The sequence below is a fragment of the Ricinus communis genome, chromosome 2 (assembly GCF_019578655.1).
Source record: "Ricinus communis isolate WT05 ecotype wild-type chromosome 2, ASM1957865v1, whole genome shotgun sequence".
Taxonomy (NCBI): Eukaryota; Viridiplantae; Streptophyta; class Magnoliopsida; order Malpighiales; family Euphorbiaceae; genus Ricinus; species Ricinus communis.
In genome coordinates, this window is record NC_063257.1 from 3,383,118 (window position 1) to 3,406,838 (window position 23,721).

At 34.4% G+C, this 23,721-nt stretch overlaps 4 protein-coding genes across 4 annotated transcripts; all 4 read right to left on the reverse strand.

Moving 5' to 3' along the window:
* Positions 1-1,218: 1,218 nt before the first annotated feature.
* Positions 1,219-4,182, reverse strand: LOC8278840 (protein CUP-SHAPED COTYLEDON 3). The gene is made up of 4 exons (XM_002510141.4): positions 3,223-4,182; positions 2,801-3,058; positions 1,843-2,256; positions 1,219-1,754 (listed from the first exon to the last, which is right to left on the reverse strand). The coding sequence occupies exons 1-3, from the start codon at positions 3,685-3,687 to the stop codon at positions 2,143-2,145; spliced, it is 837 nt and encodes a 278-aa protein (XP_002510187.2). The 5' UTR covers positions 3,688-4,182; the 3' UTR covers positions 1,219-1,754; positions 1,843-2,142.
* Positions 4,183-4,335: 153 nt separating this feature from the next.
* On the reverse strand, positions 4,336-6,447 carry LOC8278839 (uncharacterized acetyltransferase At3g50280). The gene has a single exon (XM_002510140.4). The coding sequence runs from the start codon at positions 5,991-5,993 to the stop codon at positions 4,635-4,637; it is 1,359 nt and encodes a 452-aa protein (XP_002510186.2). The 5' UTR covers positions 5,994-6,447; the 3' UTR covers positions 4,336-4,634.
* Positions 6,448-7,124: 677 nt separating this feature from the next.
* LOC8278838 (polyadenylate-binding protein 2) lies at positions 7,125-11,773 on the reverse strand. The gene is made up of 9 exons (XM_002510139.4): positions 11,049-11,773; positions 10,223-10,341; positions 9,376-10,029; positions 9,194-9,271; positions 9,037-9,126; positions 8,547-8,684; positions 8,046-8,222; positions 7,753-7,956; positions 7,125-7,648 (listed from the first exon to the last, which is right to left on the reverse strand). Exons 1-9 carry the CDS (start codon positions 11,317-11,319, stop codon positions 7,403-7,405), a joined length of 1,977 nt encoding a protein of 658 aa, XP_002510185.2. The 5' UTR covers positions 11,320-11,773; the 3' UTR covers positions 7,125-7,402.
* A 4,018-nt stretch (positions 11,774-15,791) lies between these two features.
* Positions 15,792-17,218, reverse strand: LOC8288579 (WUSCHEL-related homeobox 4). The gene is made up of 3 exons (XM_002510138.4): positions 16,936-17,218; positions 16,445-16,726; positions 15,792-16,366 (listed from the first exon to the last, which is right to left on the reverse strand). Exons 1-3 carry the CDS (start codon positions 17,182-17,184, stop codon positions 16,211-16,213), a joined length of 687 nt encoding a protein of 228 aa, XP_002510184.1. The 5' UTR covers positions 17,185-17,218; the 3' UTR covers positions 15,792-16,210.
* Positions 17,219-23,721: the final 6,503 nt, after the last annotated feature.

The window sequence follows — 23,721 nt, forward strand, 5'->3', positions numbered from 1 at the left end:
ATTGGAGAGTAATGATTAAGCACGATGGTGGTTAAAAGAAAACTGATCAAGCATAAATCCAACATAATGGTTAATAGGGACCTGCAAAAAATTGGAAAGCGAAATTGCCTTGTTGCTGCCGCCACCATGCCATAATCAAATTTACTCGATTTATGTATCGACTTCCAAGAGCACAAGGACCACCTGTGAGAGAATTATTAACTATCCCAAAGCCAAGATGATGAAGATGCCGCTGCTGGTTCACACCGCATAAGTGTTGCGGAGTCATTGGACGCAGATTTAAGATAAAGAAGAAAAATAGGGCCAGCAATTAACACAGACGTCCTAGTTAAAATCTATAATGAAAGAAACGATGCTGGATGCCCACTCAAACAGACCAAGCTTAAACCTCTTCAAATTGAGAAAGAAAATAAAAATAAAAATAAAGCACCACAAGATTATTGATAATAACACTAATCCACTGGCTAATTTCACTTTATTAAGCTTTTCCATCACCGTTCCTGAGTTTCAGACTAACCTATCCACCTTTTTTTAATTAATTAATTTTTTTAATAGCCCAACGAATATGAAAAGGAAAATTCACAGCGAATTACTGCACACTCATCAGCGTGTGGAGCCGCTTTCTACCTTCAAATCACAATGAAGACACTGACCAAACAACCTAAATAGTTTTGTTGGATTCATCTCATATAAACCAATGGCACAAAGCCGGATGTACTTGAAGCACTAAACATGTGTACCAGGCTGCCAGACACATTAACACACAGAAGCTTAAAATGCCAAGGAACATGTTTTCCATGCGAATGGGAAAATAAGAATGGTCTTAGTGAAAATTTCATTGAAGACCCATATATAAGAAAGAAACTATGAACCATTAACGAAAGTATCAGTACTCAAAAGTTCTCTTTCTTTCTCAGCCTTCCCTTTGCAAAGAGTCTCCACTAGAGAAGCTAATAGAGATTCTGAAACATGTATCTTCAAGTTTAGGGACAAAAATAAAGCAACAACTTAATTCCGTCCCTAGGAGGACGAAATAATAATTTGCAAAACCGATATGAACTATCATGCAAATCTAGTATGGTTACCAAATCACACATATGGAGACTTGCATAGTATAACAGATACAAAGTAAATCTAACATAACATTAATTTAAGATTTGGATACTAATCAATGAACTCTAAAATCTGGAACCGGAAATGACAGCATAAAGTAACTGATTTAGGTCCAAAGATCTTACCAGCATGTCATTGATATTAAAAAGCAATTTTTACAAGTCTATAATGGCTGAGAAAGTGAGGGCCAGAAAACCAAGTGATGCAACCTGGTCCAATGGCATAAGAATTTATTTAGCACACATTCTTCATGATACAGTTATCTAAGTCTGCAACAAGAAAACTCAGAAACAAAATAAATGCCAGTCTAAATAATCATAACCCTATTAAGCTAACAGATATTGCCAAAGAGGTGAGGGGGAACAATGTTCCCATCCGTTAATTTATTGATACATCTACCACTGCATGCATCTTGAGAAACAGAAAATTGATTCCTTGTTAAAGGAAGGCGCTGAAGAAACAAGGGAAAATGTATTTCCCATACGTGAGCAGAAGAACAATAACAGCAAGATGATCCAGGTGAAGTAGCTGATATCAGAGAACAATACTTTTTTCGAATTTGAATTTATCATCACCTGACATATCAATCTTGTTCAGATTCCACAGGATGAAAAATGCCTAATATCGGGCATAAGAGAAATCTGCACATAAAATTATAAGACAAATTGCTAATTGTTTCATAAACAGAGGTTGAAAAGTAAAATTACATAAACATTTGTCACTCATTACCTCAACTGATGAAGCTCTTCTGCTTCTTCATTTAAACTTTGTGCGTCCCATAAAAGTTTAACATCTTCAGTGTCTTAGGTTCCCCAAACAAGATACTCTTCTTCTAATTGGATTATAAACCCTTCTCTTTTTAGCTGCGCATTAAATTCCTTACATGACCTCCAAAGTCCTCGTAGCTGTGTAACATACTCCTATAAACTTCTAAAGTTCATAAATTGAGTTGTTTCCGGTAATAAGTTAACCCATTTGGTTAATATGCACATGTTCCCAGAAGTAATCCTTTCAACATTCTTCCAAGTGTCAATCCAGAAGATCATCCAGCTCTATGAAATCTCCCTCTAGAATGGATACTAATTCTTGAGTAGTTCCAGCATCCACAAGCATGTCATCACCAGGAAGTTCAGGTGTCCTAACCTTCATAACAGGCAGCCCAAAAAAAGAAGTATGAGTTATTTGAAAGGTCAATTAAATTGAGCATATTGCAGGGATGTGGAAAATAGATAATCTAACATGTGTTGAGCCACTAAAATATGCCAACATTACTTTAGAAAGAAGTCAAAGGCTAGTCACTTATATGTGAACCTCATCCACTTCATAATGTAAGATATGCAGTAGAACAGGTAATTTAAGATAAAAATATATGAGAAATGTAAGGAGAATTATCACACAAGGGTCAGCGGTAGGATTATAAGAGCAACAGAAACAAATACGGACAAAACAGAGATGGTTTCAACAGTAGTATACAAATCAGACAAAAAGACATGCTTAAATGCAAAATGAAACAATGTTAGGTCTTCATTAATGTCCCTCTGCCAATAATTGTGAATGTGAGAGATGCAACAAAATGATCAAATAAAAGTGGATTAGTAGCAAGCAATGCAATGGCATAACTTTGATAAATGAAACACAAAAATAGTGAAAAGACCAAGTGAGAGAAGAGAGAATTGATATAACTTACTAGCTTATTTGAGTCGGGAAAAGCATCTAACTTGGTACTCAATCCCAGAGGATATTTTGACAAATCATTCTCAGCATCTACAGAGTTTCCACGATGCACTTTAGCTTCAACAATGTCAGGTGTAAGAAATCCATCATGCTGAATTCCGATATGACGTACAGCAGATACATTTTGTTCAGCACAGCAACTTAATACGTTTTCCGAGTTACTATTTCCAGCACGAGATTTCACAAATACTCGGCAAAGGACATACGAGGCCTAACTCAAGTATAAAAACATAAAGCAACTCAATGTAACAGATCCTATTGTATATATATAAACACAAGAAACAAAAATAACGACATTTCATCAAACATGTAATTAAAACAGCAAATAAAAATGGAACCTAATTAAAAATTAATCAATGCATTAAAAAATAATACCTTAACATGATGCATTAGGGCATACTCATACAACACCCAATCAGTCCTAATTGAACTTTGAACAGAATTCCCCGAATAAAACACGAATTTAGACCTAGTCCCGATCACAACCTTTCCACCGGGATCCACCACATCCCTAACCCTACCGCTACTCCTCCAATACCCTCCTTTAGCCTTCCTTCTCCTTCTCCTTCTCCTTCTCCCTTCTCCTTTCCAAACCCTAAACTTTTTTGTATAACAATACCAGTGCCTTCTCCTCCCTTTATATCCATACGAATAGCACGCATTTTCCGGTAAATTCGACGGCTCATATTCGTACAAGTCCAGCTCCTTGATTAAATCATAGCCGTTTATTTTCTTATCATTATTGCCATCACCGACCTCGTCGGTCTTGCTTGTCAGGTAATAGCATAGGAGTTGCTCATCGGAAGGGTAGAATCGACAGCCTGGCGCAACAAACGACATCGTGCTGGGTTTTTATTTTAGCGATCAGTTCAGTGGGAGAAAGAGAGAATCAAAGTAACAACAGAGTAGCAAAGAAAAAAAAATGTGAAAAGGGGTTTCTGGGGTTTGTATATAGGCGAAAGATGCGTGCCCCTGAAGTTTCCAAGTATCTACTGAGTCACTAGTGAGCAAGTCTTCCTCTTGCTTACACTACCCTCCCAATTATTTCTTTTCGGTGGTCCCACGTGAACAGCTGGGCCCGTGCTGAGATGGCGGTTCCATATTGGATAGGTGATGTCTTAAAGGTTAACGAAGACTGGGCCGTGATTGAGTGGATCAGAGAACAGGAGACTGCTGCACCAACCGTCAGTGCACGAAATACATTAGCACTGCGCCAGTTGTTGTGACCATGTGGATGTGGGTTTGTTTATTCTAGTAATGTGGTAGTATGGAAAATCTCGTGTTACAGTAAGGGACGTTATCATTGTTGAGGGTGTGGGGTACATATACACGTGGCGTTGGCAGATAAAGTAGATAGATTGCTGGCGGCTGGGAACGTGTCAATTAAAAGGTAGCAATCGTCAAAAAGTTGGTAGTATTTGAGGAAAGACAAAGGAATCTTTGAACTTTGTAGGAGAAATGGATGTTTCCACAATGGGGACATGAGTGTGAAATGTCCCCGAAAGCTGGGAATCTTCTTGGTAAGCTATTTTTAGAAGGAAAAATTACAAAAAAGTTTGGATCTGGGCCAAGCCTAACCAAACCTAATGAGAAATAAATATGGGCCTTAAAATAAGGAGCTAGACAGATGTAAATACCAGCATTGTCTTAGGCCCAATTTGCTAAAAGCCTAACAACTTCTTATTATAGATTTAATCAAGGGTGATTCTTTATTCAACTCGGTCAAATATCATATCATTTGGTCATATGAGATACATGATCATCTTCAGAGCAGAGTAGTGGCAAAACTAATTTGACCAAGGAGACACAGAAACAGCGTCCATGAACTCTTGATCATCTTCAAGAGCAGTCATTAGATTTTGAGGAAGGCACACCTCTAAATCCACACTTCCGCCACCTTCACGTCCTGGATAAGCTGACACTTTGCCACTAAACTTATGTGCATAGCCACTAAGAAGAGCCAAAGCTTTCCCTAATCCGAATTCACTCCCATACTTGTTGAATCTTGGAGAACTGCCCATCATCACACTGAACGGATCAAACAGTTGTCCAATCTGGTATATAATCGGAGATTTAAGCCATGATTCAAGAGACTCCCGGATCTTTTCATCACTCTGATTAACCACAGCCTGATGCGTCCTCCATGCTGCCCATCCAAGATTGTTCTCCAGCAATTCCCCAGCTGTTGTTGAAGCTCTGAGAGGATAAATACAGTTTCCAAAGTAGTCTGCAGATAAAGGTGGCTTCAATCTTGACCTGTTATTGCAAGCCAGCCTGCAACTGGTTATTTGATCATGTGGCAACTTACGGGTACGCATTATACACCTCCACATAAACGCAGACAGAGACTGGAAAGAGGAAATCTTGTTGGTATTGTACTCTGAATTCGCTCTTGCTTTGAGTTTTGCAATGGATTCCGATGAGAAGTGGAACACTCTTTCCCTAAAGGGAGGTGCTTCAAAATGCCCTAGAAACTGCTCATGGTGTGTAAATGGAAGGTTGACTATTGGACCATAACCATCAGGAAACCAACGTTTAAGATCGGGGGGATGTGCGATCTGAAACTCGCTTCCTTGTGCTTGAAAAATTTCAGAAAATGAATTCAAGAATTGCCAAAAAGAGGATCCATCACCAATAGCATGATTCATAGAACACCCAATAAACACACCATCAACTAGATCTGTCACTTGAATTGTTAGCAAAGATCTGAAATGACCATCATGATTAAGAGCTCTGTGATGGTCAAAGAAAGACTGAGCAACCAAAGGTACATAAGTAGGTGAAAGAACATCGGATACTGTCAGATTAACAGCAGCATGTACAAGTCTTGCACCTGGGCTGTTAGTACAATCAACATAGACAACATATGAGGGAGGGTCTTCAGTCTTTGATGTTGCAAGGCGGCCGGCCAGTGGGTAGAAATGGACAAGTGTAAGAGCGAGGGAGTGCTTGAGCTTGTCCAATAGATACATGATGTCCAAGGCTTCTTGCGGTGGTTTGGCAAAGAGAAGGCCCTTTTGGATGTAGTGAACAGAAAGCATAGCAAGGTCCCATGGTGTCAAGTAATAAGGTTGATTGGCTTCTTTCGGCAGGTTTGGAGGCTTTATAAAGCATTCTGAAATTTGTTGAACGCTTGTTGGATTCATAGCTAGAAGGGTAAGCTAAGCTGATTGGTAGTTATTCTCTTTAATGTGCCAGTACAAAGCAGAGTTGCAGCGTTGCCTTCTCTTTTTTATATTGGAGTTCAGATTAGGGCTCAATGTTAACAAAACAGGGAGGACCCAGTCAAAAATTCTATTCTATTCTATTACCTTTTCTTTATGTTATCTTTTATTATTTCTTTGTATGTCTGCCTAGTTTCACCAACTCTTTTTTTTGTTTATTCTCCTCCACGAATTAAAGTTTCAAATTTCTTCCTGAATCAATAAAAAAGAAAAAGTGACGTGAGAGAAATGAGAGTTCAATTGGTTGTTCAACAGAAAAGTATAATAATTGCTTTGATGTATTGTTGACAACATGCACCCACGCTCTGAATTCAGCTTGCTTGTCCTACTTTGACCCACTCTCTCAAGTCTCAACCACCGTTCTTGTAGATATATATCTAAAAAGAACAAATAAAACAAAAACCAAGAAAGAAAAATTTTAAATATGTTTATCTGTATCATGTATTATTTATTAACCTATTTAATTAAATATATTTACTTTTTATTCACGAATTAAATAAACTTGATTTTTATTTGTGTCAGTGTGTTCAGAGTTATTAGCTGAAACTCTATATCATCAAGTGTAAACTTCACAAAAAATTAAAGAGATTAGTAATATGATACAAGAAAAGAAAAGGCATCAAGATGACCGAAGCTTTCAGAATTTTATTAATAAAATTCTTATCGAATCTAAATATTGAAAACTGATAGTTTCTGTAGAGGCTTTGGAAAATCCGAAATTGGGGGCAGCAACACTCCCACTCGAAGCTAAGCTAATGATGAAGTAACTGCACCATCGCAGCCACCGAACTCTACTGATTTCAGTAACATAAACACTAGAATTGTAATAACCAGTAAAAGGATTTTGTGCTTTTTTAAATATATATATAGAGAAAAAGTAAAAGAGAAAGAATAGGTTGGTCCCACTTTCTAAATTCAGCAGGAGAATACTACCATATCCATATCAGCATGCTCTGAATCCAAATCAATTTAACAAGCATTAAATTTCAGATCAGGGTAATGGCAAAACTCGTAAAAAAGACATTAAGCTCATGTAGCAGCAAAAACCAGAACTTTCAGAACACCCACATGTGGCATTATTATCAATTCTGCTGATCAATCAACACAATATTCCAAAACTTCAGAATAAAATCGCATCTCGTTCTACCATAAATATCTTGAATCCTAAAGAGCACAAATGAAAGTATACTACAGAGTTCCAATTGCCAACAAATTTTACTCAAGCCTAAAACAAAATATAACATGCAATGTGGATATGATCCAACAAGAAAACTAGCTCTAAGAAGTCCAAAACCACTTGATGCACCTGTTTCTCTTCACCCAAATATATTTTAGGAGACAAGGCCATCATTCAGGGACAGTGATGTAAGCTGATCAGCAGTATTGTTGGTGTGCTGCTGAGCGGCGACACTCCTGAGGACCTCCATGGCCTCTGCCACTTTTGCCTTTAATGCCTCCGGTGATTCAAGCAGGTGCAAAACCTCAGTCTGATCCATCTCCAAAAGCATACCTGTGACCTTAGCTGCTGATTCATGCTCCAGCTGGTCCACTAATGGGTACAGACTTTCACCCAGCAGCTGCCCAAACAGCCAAAAGCCATAATAAGAAAACAGTTTTGATCCAATGAATAATCAAAAAGGAAAATGCAGGCCTTGTCCACAGAAAAGGAATATGATCCCACCGTCCTTTGATGCTCAGGGGATGCATTGGCCAGGGCTGTAGCCAAAGCTGTAATAGGCACAGGCTGCCCAGCAGCAGCATCTCTTATCGGCATGCCACCCATGTCATATGGAACTGACAGCATGCCTCCAGCAACACCAGGCATTGGAACATCTGGCATGTTGCGCCCGGGTGGATAACGATAGACACGTCCCCTAGGAAGCATCTGTACAACCCAATTTTTTGCTGGGATCAGAGTTGCAAGCAAGAAACAAGCCCAACATTAAAAAGAAGAACTGTAATATCTCTAATGACCTGCTGATGCATCAGAGGGACTGGCTGCTGGTTCTGTTGCACTGGAACTGCTCCACGACGTCCCCCGGGGCGTTGGCCTTGCTGGCCTTGCTGAACCATTGGTACAAAGAAATTTGGCATAGGAGCACCTCCTGGCCTAATTCCAGGAACAAGTTGCTGCTGGTAGCCGAATCCACCCTAAAGAGACTCAAGAAGTTCAGTATCAGCATCCAAACTGAAATGCTAATGCATCTAACAGAACTCGTGAAAATTACAAACAAAACTGGGAATGTAAGATCACGAAAAGATGCAAGTGAATATACCATAATTGTCTCAAGTAAATAAAGACCAAAGATGGGAAAGTACAAAACCAATCCCGCCTTCTCAATAATGGAGAAGTTCACAATACTAAAGTGAAAAAAATATTCACAACAATTGAAATTCTTTAAAATAAAGATTTTCTAATGCCAGATCGTGCACTGAGCATATAACTTAAAAAGAATAAATTAAAAGAGAACTAACCTGAGGAGGAATCATGGTTGGAGGTCCTTGCCCATACAAAAACTGCTGACCCATACCAGGAGCACCTGGAGAGTATATCGGCATGCGAGGGCCAACTGAAGGTGCCATTGCAACTGGCCTCATCTGTGAAAATTGTGCCTGCATGTAACACATCTCACAAGTGAAGTCACTATACAAGCCAAGCAAAATGAAAAACCACGTCTAAAGCATACTACATCATGTGGTCAAATCCAGCAAAGAAGGCTAGTGAATTTAATGCAGTATCACACACATCCACTGACAAATCATTTACTATAAAACAAACATGACTTCCACAAGTGTCAAGAAAGAACAACAAAATCCGCACTTGAATAGAAAAAAATCTAAACTACAATATCTATATGACCAGTTTCGCAAATAGTTCCAGTTCATCTGCAAGATAATCTGCTTTAAATTAGATTATCATCACAAGAAATTATTAAAACATCGTCCATCAGCTCCACCAGAATACCTGAAGCCTTGCCCTTCTCTCTTCCTTCCTTTGTGCAAGTGCAACATAAAGTGGCTTGCTAACAACCATTTTGCCATTCATCTCCGCAAGCTGAAGAAAGTAAGAGCACATCAATTTCTGATCACATACTATGACAGCCATAAAAGTAAGGACTTACAGCTCGAGAAGCTTCCTCAGGAGTTGAAAAGGCAACAAAACCAGAACCTCTGCTAATTCCACTAGGGTCTCGCATAACCTATAGATTTAGTTAAAATAAACAGTGGTTGACATAAATTCCATGGTAGGAGAAACGAGATCACTGAAGCTGATTTTAACGTGTCACAAGGTATAACCACATACCTTACATGAAGTAATCATACCAAAGTCAGAAAAAAGCTCCTTAAGATTTTCATCGCTGATGCTATCATCCAAATTCTTGATGTATAGATTGACACCTTGATATTTGTCTACAGCTTCCTTCATGCTCTGCTCAAACTGACTTTTAAGTTCAAGTTCTCTTTCAGATTTTTTCTGTGCTTTTCCAACATACCATTCCTTGTCATCAATCTTCTTTCCATTAAGAGACTCAACAGCTTTTGCAGCAGCATCAGTATTTTCAAAGTTCACAAAACCAAAACACTTTGACTTTCCATCGGCATCCCGCATAATTACAGCACTAGTAATTTCTCCATATTCACCAAATATATTCTTCAGGTCCTCTTCCGTTGTTGATTCAGATAAATTTTTCACATAAACATTATTAAATTTCTTATTTGATGCACTGTCTCTTTCATGCCTACGAAGAAAATGTCCAACATAAACTTGTTTATCATTAAGCAGCATGCCATTCAACTTATCTATAGCATTCTGAGCAGCTTCCTCATTGTCAAATTGTACAAAACCGTAGCCTCTAGACTGGCCAGAGGAATCAGTAGCAACCTTGCAAGAAAGAATGTTCCCAAATGATGAAAAAGTATCGTGCAAAGCTTTGTGATCAATAGTCTTATCCAAGTTCTGCAATTCCCAAAACACAACAGACAAATAGAATATCAGTGTAGAGTAAAGAACAAGACAAGAACAGAAAAATTTAAGTAACACCCACAAGGACGCTTTATTTATGGAACTGCAAAAGGACATCAGCACAGCAATGCCCTAGCCAGAGTAATACATTAAATGAAAGAGAGACTACATGTTAATGAGTATATACCTTGATAAAAATATTTCCTGTCCCACTCTTACGAATACTTGGGTCACGATGAGAGTACATGATCCTAATAGGCTTGTTATTAAAAGGAGTGAAGTTAAGAATATCCAATGCCCTTGCAGCTGCAGATAAGGATTGTATAACTCTGAATAAAAGATGATTTATGGCAACATATAAAATTGACTTAACAATTGCAGATAAAGCAGCATTAGAAATCCAATAAAAAAAGAGATTCAAAAGTACAATAGCATTCATTACTCCACTAATAATAGATAACTCCTTGTTGGCACATGCAATAAGAGTTGGTGCAGAGAACTAAACTTCTGCCTCTTCATTTTCACACTCGTAGGGTAAAACATGCAGTTTTAATATGTTGCACTTAGATCATGAAAGAACCCTAAACCTAACTGAACTACTACTATATTGGTCAATATTGCATCTCCCATCTCCTTCACAACACAGTTACGTGTTTGCCAGCACTCTCATTTCTAGCTCCGCAGTTCTTCAGTTTCCACATGTATATCAAGAAATTTCCACATTTAATTGCTAAACAATGGTCAACAATTTAAATGCGTTTGCCGCCACTTCATTGATTTTTCTTGATCTTACTTCCTAAAATTTTATATTTGAGGCATTTACGCAATTACAATTCTCAATCTGAAACCTCGTTTCTTATAAGGTCTATTGGACTGTTCTGATTAAAATATGGACACAGACTCTTTCACATGTCACTAATTCCACAATGCATGTTCCAGAAATCTCTAAAATCCTATTTAAAGAAACAGTTCAAATTCTAATAAAAAGAAATTGAATCAAAACCAATACTAACCATCCTGAGGACTGGTATAGTTGACATAACCATAACCCAATGATCGCCGGGTCGTCAAGTCCCTACAGACCCGGACGGAAACAACCTGACCAACCTGATTAAACACATCGTAAAGCTGCGAATCGGTCACATTCAGGTCAAGATCTCCAACATAAAGTGACGTAGGCATATATGGTACACTGCCAGAACTTGCCGCCGCCGCCGCTCCGTTGGCTCCTGGAATCGGGGCCGCCGCCGCCGCAGATTGATGCTGCACCTGAATCTGTGCCATTTCAAAAAAAATGTCCTTTTTGTGTTTTTCACCTCCTCTTTGTTATTTAAAGATCAGACCCTGAGAGATTAAAAACACAGACAGAGAACAAGCAGATCGTAATAGCTATAACGCCTATAACAAACAGCAATCTAAACTGATAACCTAAATCCTGAATAAAGTAAATATTATAGGTGTAATTTGGGGATAAAATATAGGAGAGAGAAAGGTAAAATAGGGATAAAATCGTCGGAGAACCGGATGATACCGGACAAGAGACGACGGAGAGAGAAAATAATTTTTGGTATTTTTTTTTGGTGGGAGGGCAGAACGAACTGCACCGCAATCGGCAATACGGTAACTGTGTGGTTTATATAGTATGGTTAATTAGGAGACTGAAACCCTAGCTTAGTCTTTAAGGACTGAACTTTGGACCGTTTGATGAGTTTCTCTATTTTAACAGGGGACCGTTCGATGTGTCCTATAGCTGGCAGTTTTAATTTAGATGGGTTTGAAATTGTTGGTTATTATAAATTTTATCTCTTTAATTTTTTTAAGAGATAACAGTTTATTCTTTAGGAAAATGTAAAATCAAAGAGCAAAATCTTATTTCCTAAAGAGTTTTGTTTTTATATCAGATACGTGGACGGGTGAAAGTAGAGAGGTTCGATAATGAGTAAGGGAAGTGAGATGTTACGTTACATCTCAGCACACTAGATTAAACATTTCTCTCTGTTTTGTTAATTATTCCGAAAAAAAACAATTATTTATCATAAAATATAAGGTATGAACAATTGTCTATATATTGCTATTTGATATAAAACAAAAGGGTAAGAAGGGATAAATACTTGCAGCTTTCCTTGATGTTTCTATTACGAAGGAGCAAAAACATTCCAAATGCTATCATAAGTTAAAATACTATTTTTAACACAAATCACGTTTAGGATATATATTAATTTACAAATCATTAAATTTTAAATAAATAATAAAATTGTTATTGAGTTACAAAAATATACTGAAAATGTAAATATATATACATATAACACATGCACAATTTTTAGTATACATTATTCAGATTTTTTAACTTATGAAATTAATGTTGATGTATGATTTTGTATTAATTTATTAATTTTTATATTATTTTTAATTAAATTATTGTTTTAGATATAAAAATTACATTTTAATTATATTATAGATGTTGTAATATATATTAATAAATTTATTTTCTAATTATACAATAATTTATAATTTTTAAAATATTATCTCGATATAATATAATATGTATATATATATATATATATATATATATATATATATAGGTATAATAAATATTTTTGTGTTTATATTTTTACATAGAAATTATTTAAATATATGTATCTATTTTGGTACATAATTTTTAATTTAATTTTTATAATTTTGAAAATAATTTTATGATTAATTTAATTATATAAATTAATTTTTTAAATATATAATGGTTGCTAATCTTAAAAAATAGTCGATTGATAATATTTATAGTATTAGTTTTATATAATTAGTAATTTAACTAATTAATGTTTAAAATAAATTTTACTTTTATTGTTGATAAGATTTTAAAATTGATATAAATTATTTTAAAACAAATACTTAAAAATATTTTAAATTGCAATTTCTAAAATATAATTTATAATTATAAAAATTTAAGAATTTTATTTTACACTCATATTGTACAGTAATTCATAATAATAATAATAATAGTAATAGTAATAGTAATAATATGTGAGTGGTTAATCTAATTCTGTTGCATTACATCTGTTAGTTTTCTCTTTTAAAAATTTAACAATAGGATATGGAACTGTGTTTTCATTGCTCGGAATGTCCCTATTATAAAGGACCGAAGCCTTGGCCCAACAATGTTCTCAACGTGAATGGCCCAACAATAATGTAAGGCTTTGATGGTAGGGCTAAACCTAATAATTCTTTCCCACACATTAACTCAAAATCTGTGTAAGCCGAACGAATTGACCTACTCCAAATATCACGTTTCCTAACTTTGCGCAACAAATTGTATTTGTATTGGGAGGAACAGCACCATCATCATTCATAATGTTTGCTGTTGTCGTCACTTGATTTGGTGATTATGTTATGAAGGAAAGTGACCATAACTCCTCCGATGTATTTATACTTATATTGCCTTAAGCTTTGTCCGTCTCTTTCTGGAGAGCAGAAAGTGTATCTCCCATAATAAATAAAAATAATTTTATGCTTTAGTGTTAGTGAATCCATATATATTTTATTATTTAAAATTAGTAAATATATATTAATTATTTATCAGTTTAATAAATAAAAGCATTTTAAACCTTAATTATTATGATAGATTGTTATTTAATTCATTATTAACAATAAGTAATCTTTTCCATTGTTCTTTCCGTCTTTTTCTTTACTTATGGCAAATAAACATTCATTATAGAATTTAGAGAAAACGTGCATTTAGATAATTTATGAATCATGTCTTTTAATTAAGAAGAAGTAGGATTGGTCCCCGTGGTGCTATCATTTGGATAATTATAGGTTCAATTTCAGTGTACGCAATTGGACCATTTTGTCACCTGGACTGCTGATTATTGTGGATCCCGCTAACAATCAAAATTGTTGATTAATATTTCCCCACTATCCCTCGGAGGTAGCCCTCATCTCTTCAGTCCACTAACTTCTTCACAATCCCCATCCTTCCCCCTTTCAACTCATAATATCCTCGCATCTAAATACCCCCTTCTTTTCTTTTAAATCCACTAATTTCACACCATTCCAATTTAATATTTATAGCCTAAACTTATATAACGTCTCCAAACATATTTCATGAGATATTACCAGTTCTATAATTTTAATTTTTTTGTGAGTTAATTTATTTTTTTAAAATCACTCGCTTTAAAAATTCTAAACCCAACACATTTAATTCTAAGATTTCTACAATTCTATAACCAAATTACCGAAATATGATTTTAACTCTTTATATGTAATATTAGTCATTTTTTATCCCGCTTTTAATATTTAATTCAATTCATTCATGCATTTTTATATTCTGAGGTCTATTATCTTAAAAGTCAGTCAAAAGCTGTTTCTTATACAGACATTCTATTATTGTCTCAGCGTTCATTTCCCGTCTTCGTTAGATCATTTCTCTATACCAAACTATTATAACTTAATTAATCCAGTTAATTTTAAGTCTAAAAATAACTAATCAAAGTTAACTTAATAGTAAAACTCAGTTATTATAGACCCCTTTTTTTTATTCATTTTATCAACGGATGTAGAATATTATAATGAAATAATGTGCGACTGATATTTTATCTTATCATACTCAAGATAAGATTTCATCAATGTCTTTCTAAATCCATGAAACAGCGATGGATTATACACTTGTCTTGCTATAGTGTTTAACATTAGGTCGATAAAATATTGACCCGAAATATACACCTACAATATGTGGCAATAATTTGTTAGTAATGGTGGGATGTAATCCGATGGAGTTAACAAAAACTTTTTATTTTATGTTGTATTTAAAATTAATCTAATTAATTTAGAGCATAATAATATAATTCTTGCATATGCTTGTGACTTAAAATAGAAAAAACTCTTATCATTACATTTCTACTCTGGTTGACAATAACTTTTCAATAACTAATTTAATTACTTGATATAATTCTAATCTTTCTCTATAAATATTTTATTTACAACTGTATTGTGTAGGCATTGTACTGGAATCTCCAGTTTCTACTTTGACATTTTCTCTTTCTTTTTCCTATTAATTATGCATAGATCTAAGGAAGACCAACATAACAACCTCCTTAAAGCCCTTAAGAAAATTCCTAAATTCTATCATTGATTAATCAAACTAATAAATGAATGAATTGATTAAATATTTGAACAAATGCGGTATTACATTGATACATGTTTAATTATTTTGATAGTTTTATTTTATTAGTATTTGAATTCGTGTACGCCAGCCACTCTATTGTAGAGAAAACAACTGATCAAATATATGATCATATATAGGAGTCCAAAATAATAAACAATTTAGGGGAAGAGGACGATTAAAATGCGTGATGGGCAACTTTGTTTTAACAACAAGAAATGGAGTTTGCTAGAGGACCATGTAGCCACTGAATTTTATGAAAGATTTTCAGTTGAAGCAGAAAAGTAGAAGCCCTCCTTGCTGATTTCAAATTTAGGTGATAGCATCTTTCCCTCCAAAGAGAAAGAATGCGAGTGGGTATTGGCATGGTAGATATGAGGTAGTAGCCCCACCACAGCACTACTGCTCTGTGTTTTCTTTTCCTTGGAAAATGCATGTCAATCACTCTTCAAAAGAAAAGGAGAAAAAAAAAAGTAGAAACAAAAAATAATATAAAACGTTTGTGTCTGTTCATAGTCGATTTGTTACTATGCGAAAGAAAGTCTTACCAAGATCAGTATCAAATTCTTTTCTTGGTAACGGGGGAAGAAGACACTAACCCTTTTCCCATTTGAACTTCAAATTTTCCTTGAAAGAATAGGCTTGAGATTTACAAGTAGGTGCTTGGACTTCAGTGTCCATATAGGCAACTCTTTTTTTTTTTAACCTAAAAGTTTAGTTTGTCCCAACAAATTTACTTTCTCCTTTGTTATTAGTCAAACACTAGAGAAAAAGGATCATGGAATAAAGAGTGACAAAGAGCTTTAGTTCCCAAGTCAGAGATAAATAGAGTACAAAGAGACAACTTGTTCTTTCTTTCTTTCTTTCTTTCTCTCTCTCTTGCAGCCAATGTGAAGAAATAAAGAAAGAAAAGCACATCATGCAAGCTGCATATCATCATCATCATCACGATCACAATAGAAACAAAGGTTGATTAATTTATGAGAAAATTAAATTAATTTTTTTCTTTTTCAAACCCCTTCATCTGCCTTCCGGGTGCAATGGAAAAAGCTCCAGAGTTCTATCTCCTTCCTCTCTACACGATGACCTGCTCTCTTCTAATTCCAAACATTCAAAACCCCAGCTTCTGCACTTTCTCTTGTATGGACTGTCTTCATCTTTCTCAAGTACTTCTCCCTGAATATATTTTCTTTATTAGCTCATTTCTGTTCAAAAATAAAGAGAGGAGAGTGATAAATCTGTTAAAGAACATACCTTAGTTTCCAACGATATAGTGGTAATGGGGCCTGGAGTTCTCGGACTATGGCTTAGACCAAGGCTGTTGCGTTTCTGCTTTTGCCTTTCGCGGGCTTTGTGGTTTTGAAACCAGTAAAAGACATTCTTCCCTTCAATCTTGCCATATCTGCTTAGTTGCGCAGTGATTTGTTCTATTTGTTGAGCATTGGGAGTTCTCATTCCTCCCCTATACAGCATCTCCAATATTCCTATCTGTTCTTGAGTCGGGTTCCACCGGGTCCCTCCTGGGTGCGTTTCCACCTGCATCAAATTAAGTTCATCATCAGAAACCAAAACCATGGAGGCAGTAGTCCAGACAAGAATAACATTTACTTGAAGAATAATTCAAGAAACTCTCTCTTGAAGTTACTTAAAGTTAAGGAACACATGAAATAACATTAAAGACAGAGACAAAGAAACATGGGAAGTGGATATTGTATAGAATTAGTCAAAATGAAGATGATGATCACCTGAGGTGGCGAATCTTTCTTGTCCTCAGATGAGCCAAGTTTTCTAGGACCACTTTCAGGTCTAATGAAGCTCTTAAGATCGAAAGAACTGACACTAGTAATAGTATTAGTAATCTCAGTGGCGGTAGTAGTAGTGTTGTTAGCTAGCTTAGGAGCAAGAGGACGAAGGCGCTTGCAACCAAGCGAAAGCGAGGTCTGTTCATGCTCCCAGAATCCACGTGCCAACTGATGCACCTTCATGCTTCCCATGGTGGAGGAAAAAAATTGGAAGTGAATGAGGTAATTATATAGAGAGGGCTAAAGAGAAAGTGGGATATGAGGTGGTGCTTATTTAGAAGAACCCAAAGACCAAATCATGAGGGGAGGTTGACTTGTGATTTCTATTTTTTAATAAAGCAGAAAAAGGACACAATAGATACAGTAGCAAAAAGAAAAGAAGACATAATTGTATATGAGGCCAGCGATCGTGTGGGTATGTGAATGTGAGTGTGTTTAGTTGTGTATAATTTGCGTGTGGGTTGGGTAGTCTAATCGGCTCTTTCTTTCTTTCATGATAAGGTGTTCATGCTTTTCGGTGGCCTCTCTCTGCCTTTCTCTCTCTCAAGCTTTTCTTTTTTCTTTTTTTTCCTCAATAGTTTTTAATGATCATAAAGTAGAGAAGGAGGGGAATGAGGGGAAAAAAAAAAAAGATTCCTCCAATCCCAAAACTTGAAAATGGAACTTCTTTGGCTTTTCAAGATACGGATTATATTGTGCGTTGAGTGAGACAGTAAGAGGAACAATTAAGAGATATATATAACTGACATTAATATTATAAAAGCACACAAATTAATAAGCAATTTTCTTTAGAAAAATAATAATTTCTCATTTTTTCTCTTTCTATAGTGCTTGCTTGCCATTTATCCTCTATCCAATACCCTCCTCTTCTCTGGGAACTGTAGCTCCAATTTCCAAAATAATTTATACTATAAAAAAGAAAACCCCACCTTAATTAATAGTATTTATTTTGCTTAACATATAATGGCATGCAGCAGGCAGTGTAGATGTTGGCCCTTTGGCTTTGGGTCTCAGAGTCTGCCAAATTAAGGATTAGTTGATTATAAGTACGTATAATTACTGAGGTAAATAATAATTCTGTTTCCTTGTAAAATGATGAGTAAAAGCCAGCAGCAGAGAAGGATCTGGGGTTGATGACTGCAATCACGGACAATTTTGAGTAGTACTGCCAAGTGATTCTATTCTTCACATGCACGTGTGATTGGGTTTCTAATTTCTTTCTTTTATCGAGTGATCAGTGAGACATGAATAGCAGATGTTTGCTCCATTCTAAATCATTGCCACCAATTGTTTATATTAACTATACTTATTCAGGGTACTAATTACTAATCTTTCATCATGCTTGTTTTCTTCCAACTCCGATCATTTCGCTTCTAATTAACATAGTTGAACCCTGACGCAACCAGAAGCGGAAAATAATAATAATAATAAGAGTAAATCATTCTTCTCATAGTTAGGTTGGTAGCTAGTGAAAATTAAAATTCCATCTGCCAAATGAATCCTAAAGAAGATATCATTAATTAGAGGATCATGATAGTCATGATATAAATAATATATTTGATTACTCAGAATGTTCCTATATATTGAAGAAGTGGGGTAAATCATGGCAGACAATAACAATCTTGTAATAATCCTAATTGGCTGGTAAGTTTAATCTCACCTAAATAATTCTTTTTCAACTTTTTTCTAAAAAAAAAAAGAAGCTTACACCTAAACTATATATATATATATATATATATACACATCTTACTCCTTTTTATTAGATTTTAAAATATTTAAGTTATAAAAGAAAATTTGACAATCTAACCTCTTATAATCCCTTATTATTTTTCTTTTCATTGATGTGTAACAATTGAAAGCATTGAAAGCATTTCAAGTTTTAGAAGTTTAGAGTTTTAAACAAAAATGAAAAAATATATATATTTTTTAATTGTTTATCAATTCTAACATTGTCTAGCCGCTTATTTTCGTCGATATTGTAGCCATGTCAATCACTTATCTAATAATTTATTGAAGTCTAAAATTAAAATCAATATCAAAATATAATTGAAATTAAAAAATTAAAATTTATATGCTACATCTAAAAATGAATGCATAATACAAAATGTATTTGGTAATTAAGCCTAAAATTATTGAAATTAGTTTAGTTATTTGATTAGATTGCTTTGAGATATCAATTGAGATTTTTTTTTTACATTAAAAATGAAAGAAATTTTTAGGTAAATGTCCAATTTAGACATATTCAATATAAATAACCATGTCAATTAATAGTGTTAGATCATTGAAGGTAATTGATTTTTAAGTAATTTATTAATTACATTTCTATGATTAAGTTAATCGAGATCAGTTGTCCTATATAATATGACATAATAAATCTATATAATTCATTTTTATTGAATCTATCTATAAATAGTGTAGTAAACTATTTAAGAATTTCTATATAAATATTTTCAACCGAATTTGATATAATTTTTTTTATTTTTTATAAAAATGTTAAAAAACAGAAAAAGATTTTGAATTTTAAATTCTTTACGTATACTTTATCATTTTTATAAGGGAATGATTATATCTAGTATTTTTTTTTTCCCTTTGTTTTTGAGCCAGCAAATCTAAATCTTGAATTTATAATTTTGCATGATATCTTCAAGGCCAATGTGGACATACATGAGATCATTGACTATTTAATATTCGTAGCAACATGTTTTTATTTTTTATTTTTCTTACAATGGTGTTTCCTCATGTGGATAATGATTGGGAACTTGGAATTCATGTCAGGAAGCAGTTACAAGAATCTTGACTACAAATATGTCGTATGTGGTGTATTCTTCCATTAAACTTGTGCAGTGAAGATCTGCAACATTTTCATAACCTTTGAATTAAAATTTTAGCAGTAGGTTACCCATCATCTTTGCACTGATTTTGTGGGGGATGAATGTGGAAATCAGCCCAAAGGATTATTATTATGGATTATTTTTGTCTCCCCTCACAAATCCTCCTGTTTTCTAGAAGTAGTTAGAGAGACAGATGCCACGAATCTTTCTTCACAAAGACTGATGGAAAGTCATTTTCCTCTTACAGAAGCTGTGGGAAACATTCTCACTATTGCATGTGAATGCAACAAGAATTCTTCACGGAATGACTCTAGCGTAACTTTGAGGCATCTTGCATAAGTCTGTATATATATAAATAAATAAATAACGCTTCTTCTGGTAATAAATGAAAAGAAAAGAATATTGTATAAGAAAATAGGTTATATAAGTCTGTCTGCATAGTTTCCGGCAAAAAAATGATTTTCAAATGCAAAGATTTGGTTGCCGGGTTGATGTGACCCTTTTCTCCTTCCATCTTAAATTTTTCTCGACCTTTGATTTTGCTGTGCATGCAGTGGTACAAGAGGATCTGTATGCATTTGACAATTTCAATTAGCGTGATGTTTGGGTTCCTGAATTTGCTCAACAGCTCATTTTAAACTCGCCTTTGGCTAAGATCATGTATTTATGTTATATAATTCCAGTCATTATCATCTGATGAGTCATATTATGCTTAAAGAAAATTCAAAATTATATATATATATATATGTTACAAGTAGATGCTAAAAGAATATTGGTGGGAGCCTATCATAATATATTACTCCTATATGGTGTGTAATTGCGATCCTTATTTCTTTTTAATTGATTATTTTCTTTGAAATAATCTATCAAATTCTTCAGACCGCAAAAAAGAGAAGATGAAAGTTAAATCTAAGAGCACCATTTTAGGAATTACTGCTAATTAATATAAATGGTGGCTGTTATTACAATTGTAAAGACAGCAAAAAGTTGGAAGGTGAAAGACTAATTCTAGCTAATGCTCCAATACAGGAAGATCTCACTTCTGAAAAGCGATTTCATTAAGGTTAAGTCCTATTGGCCAGGTGTCATTCCAGCTTGACTACAATGCTTGGGATAATCATATCAAATGTTGACAATATAATTAATTAATTAGATTTTGTTATGAGAGTTAACCCATGTTTTTGGCCTCACGTAAGGCAGATTACACCACCACCACCCCTTCAATCACGACAGTTTTCTATATAAAAAGAAGGGTTTCTCTCAAAAATCTCAGCCTATAGTTAGATAGGGGGCCATTATTCTGTACCTAACCTTGGTTGTTAATGAGATCTCCTTTTATCCACAGAGAAAAAAAGAATAAGAAAACCTTGGTTGTTCTGCAATTACTTATCTAATTAATTAAGATGTTGTTAAATATAGGGTTGTCTTAGCTAGCCATTCACGACTGCAATATAATTATTGCACTTTCTTTTCTCCTTTAAAATAAAAACAACAAATATGCTTTCTGTAAAGCAAGGAGTTTTGAAACAACAAAGCTTCTCACAATCTATTAATTAAGAATTCATACTTTCTTGAAAGGTAATGATCAAAAGTTAAAGATGAAAATGTATTATTCGTATGCATAGATCTATAAGAGATCATTAAGCTTGAGACTATTCCTAATGATCTTCTTGATAAAGTGAGTGATTAGATGGCTAACCTCACTAGAATATCATATTAATTATGTTTTACATTATGATGCTAGTATTTCTTTTTTCTTTTAACAATAAAAGTGGGATTTCATTTTAATTAAGAGCCATTAGAGGAAAAGCCAATAAAGAAATCTAAAACTAAAGCTAAATGGTAAAGTTGATTACCGATATAATCCTAACGTTTCGACAAATCATTCTCAACGACTATTTCATTTTATTGCATTCTTGAATTTGGCACTCTTAAATTATATATCTCGTTAGTTTCTGTATTATTAGATAATAAAAATTAAGGTCCAACCAGCTAAATTGGCAACTCTTGTCATTTTTGCATTAATTAGATTCTCGATTATATTAGTAAACTTTAAATTTCATATATTCATTTAGCTCTCATTTTAATCAATTAAATCAAATTTGCAATATCATCTGCCAACTATTCAATCAGTGTTGGTAAGTCATTATTCATGACCAAGTACTAAAAACGTATTACTTTGTAGGCCTTGCCACATAATTCAACAAAAGCAGCTTCAACTCAGATTGCTTAGTATTGTGCATTGAATCACATCACAGCGGTTTAGCAGCTGCTACAAAACATGCTATCTTGCAGACCTCATTATGTATAATTTCTTCCCGGAGAAATTAAATTGCTGGCGTAACTTTTGATTATGGACTAAATTTTATGTATCGGATTATATATAGTTCATAATCAATGAAGAAAATATTTCATCACACAATTACGTTAATTACATGAAGAACTAGGTCATAGGCACATGGAAAACTGTCGAATTTGAGGAGCAGCTGGATGCAAGGTAATATATAGTAGAAGAAAGGAATAGACAGATTGGGGATGGTGATATCATAGGACAAACCAGACATGTTATGGGGAGGCCTAGGGAATTATATAGTTTTGATGATTTACAAAACTGTATAAAAATAACAAACGATTTTGTATGATATATGTACGTATATGGTCAAAGAAAAAGATAGCAGATTGAGAGATGAGAAGTAGGGTTATATGCATGATAGGAGTGGAACCCACACAGTGGAAGAAGCGGTGGGAATCCATCATTAGGGAAGACAATGCCATCATTTGCACGTGTTTATGGGCCACACTCACTCCATTTCTTATCATAATGATGTTCAAACTATTTTGCATCATCAACCTTCCCATTCAGTTTCAGTTTTCCTCTCAAAGCCTTTTGATTTCATGGTCAAGATTTTTATCCATTCATTCTTCTCTTCCTCCTCATCAACAAACTGCACCTTTGCTTGCATTCTTATTTTACTTTGGAAAGAATAGATTGCAGCTTCACTAAAATTTCATGTATGCCTCCCAAAATAAATAAACAAAATGACATTGGAAACTGTGATTCTATGTCATAAATTGGCAAATGATCACAAGTTCAGACGTTATTTTTTTATTAAAAAAGAAATATTCGTCGTATGTAATTCTTCTACTTGTAGAAATTATATTAAACTGAAAATTTGTTTGTCATTTCATAAGGCATAATGTGGAATAAGAACTTTATTTCAGGGAGCCAACTCTCTAATTATATTTCTTTCCCTTTGACATTTTCAAAGTAAAAAAGAATGTTAATGCAAGAGGCTCACAAAAGGATCCTACGGCTGTGGCTGCAATACCGTTAAGAGCAGTAAAATCCAATGAAAGAATAGAAAAAGGATGTGGAAGAAGTTGATCTGAAAGGGTGGGACGAAGGGCAAACATGTCGGTAGGAGAAAAGTGAAGGACACGTGGCATGAAATGGCATCACAGAATTAGTGAAAAATTACAAGCAGAAATGAGAATTGAGAAAGGTCATCTTCACCCACTTTTGTTAATGACTTTATATTTCTATACTCTAGTTCTCGTTTTGCTTGGAAGCCTTTTTAGCTTGGAAATTGATAGAAAGGGATTGTTTTTTGTTGGGTGAATGTGTGCTGTTTGTTGTTACTGATCAGGGATGACCCTTTAATGCATGATGCCAAAAATTAAAGTGAATGTGGGCAGGCATCATTGTTTGGATTGAAATATATTCCAAACTAGATTTACATGGGGCATCTTTACATATATATTCATGACTTTATAGTTCTACAGTCTAATTCTCTTTGCTTTTTCCCTTCTCCTTTTTCTTCTTTCTCGAGAAAGAGAAAACCCTATCAAAAAGAAAAATAAATTGAAAAGAAAGAAGGAAATAAGGATTAAAAACATG

Excerpts from the sequence above, each read along its gene's own strand:
- LOC8278840 (XM_002510141.4), bottom strand. The coding sequence starts at position 3,687 with ATGTCGTTTGTTGCGCCAGGCTGTCGATTCTACCCTTCCGATGAGCAA. Across the intron at positions 3,059-3,222 it reads CCCTAATGCATCATGTTAAG|GCCTCGTATGTCCTTTGCCG; the intron begins GTATTATTTTTT and ends TACTTGAGTTAG. Across the intron at positions 2,257-2,800 it reads TTCCCGACTCAAATAAGCTA|GTTAGGACACCTGAACTTCC; the intron begins GTAAGTTATATC and ends CCTGTTATGAAG.
- LOC8278839 (XM_002510140.4), bottom strand. The coding sequence starts at position 5,993 with ATGAATCCAACAAGCGTTCAACAAATTTCAGAATGCTTTATAAAGCCT.
- LOC8278838 (XM_002510139.4), bottom strand. The coding sequence starts at position 11,319 with ATGGCACAGATTCAGGTGCAGCATCAATCTGCGGCGGCGGCGGCCCCG. Across the intron at positions 9,272-9,375 it reads GTATGATTACTTCATGTAAG|GTTATGCGAGACCCTAGTGG; the intron begins GTATGTGGTTAT and ends CTAAATCTATAG. Across the intron at positions 8,685-9,036 it reads AGAGAAGGGCAAGGCTTCAG|GCACAATTTTCACAGATGAG; the intron begins GTATTCTGGTGG and ends TGTTACATGCAG.
- LOC8288579 (XM_002510138.4), bottom strand. The coding sequence starts at position 17,184 with ATGGGAAGCATGAAGGTGCATCAGTTGGCACGTGGATTCTGGGAGCAT. Across the intron at positions 16,727-16,935 it reads AGAAAGATTCGCCACCTCAG|GTGGAAACGCACCCAGGAGG; the intron begins GTGATCATCATC and ends AATTTGATGCAG. Across the intron at positions 16,367-16,444 it reads CTATATCGTTGGAAACTAAG|GGAGAAGTACTTGAGAAAGA; the intron begins GTATGTTCTTTA and ends AAATATATTCAG.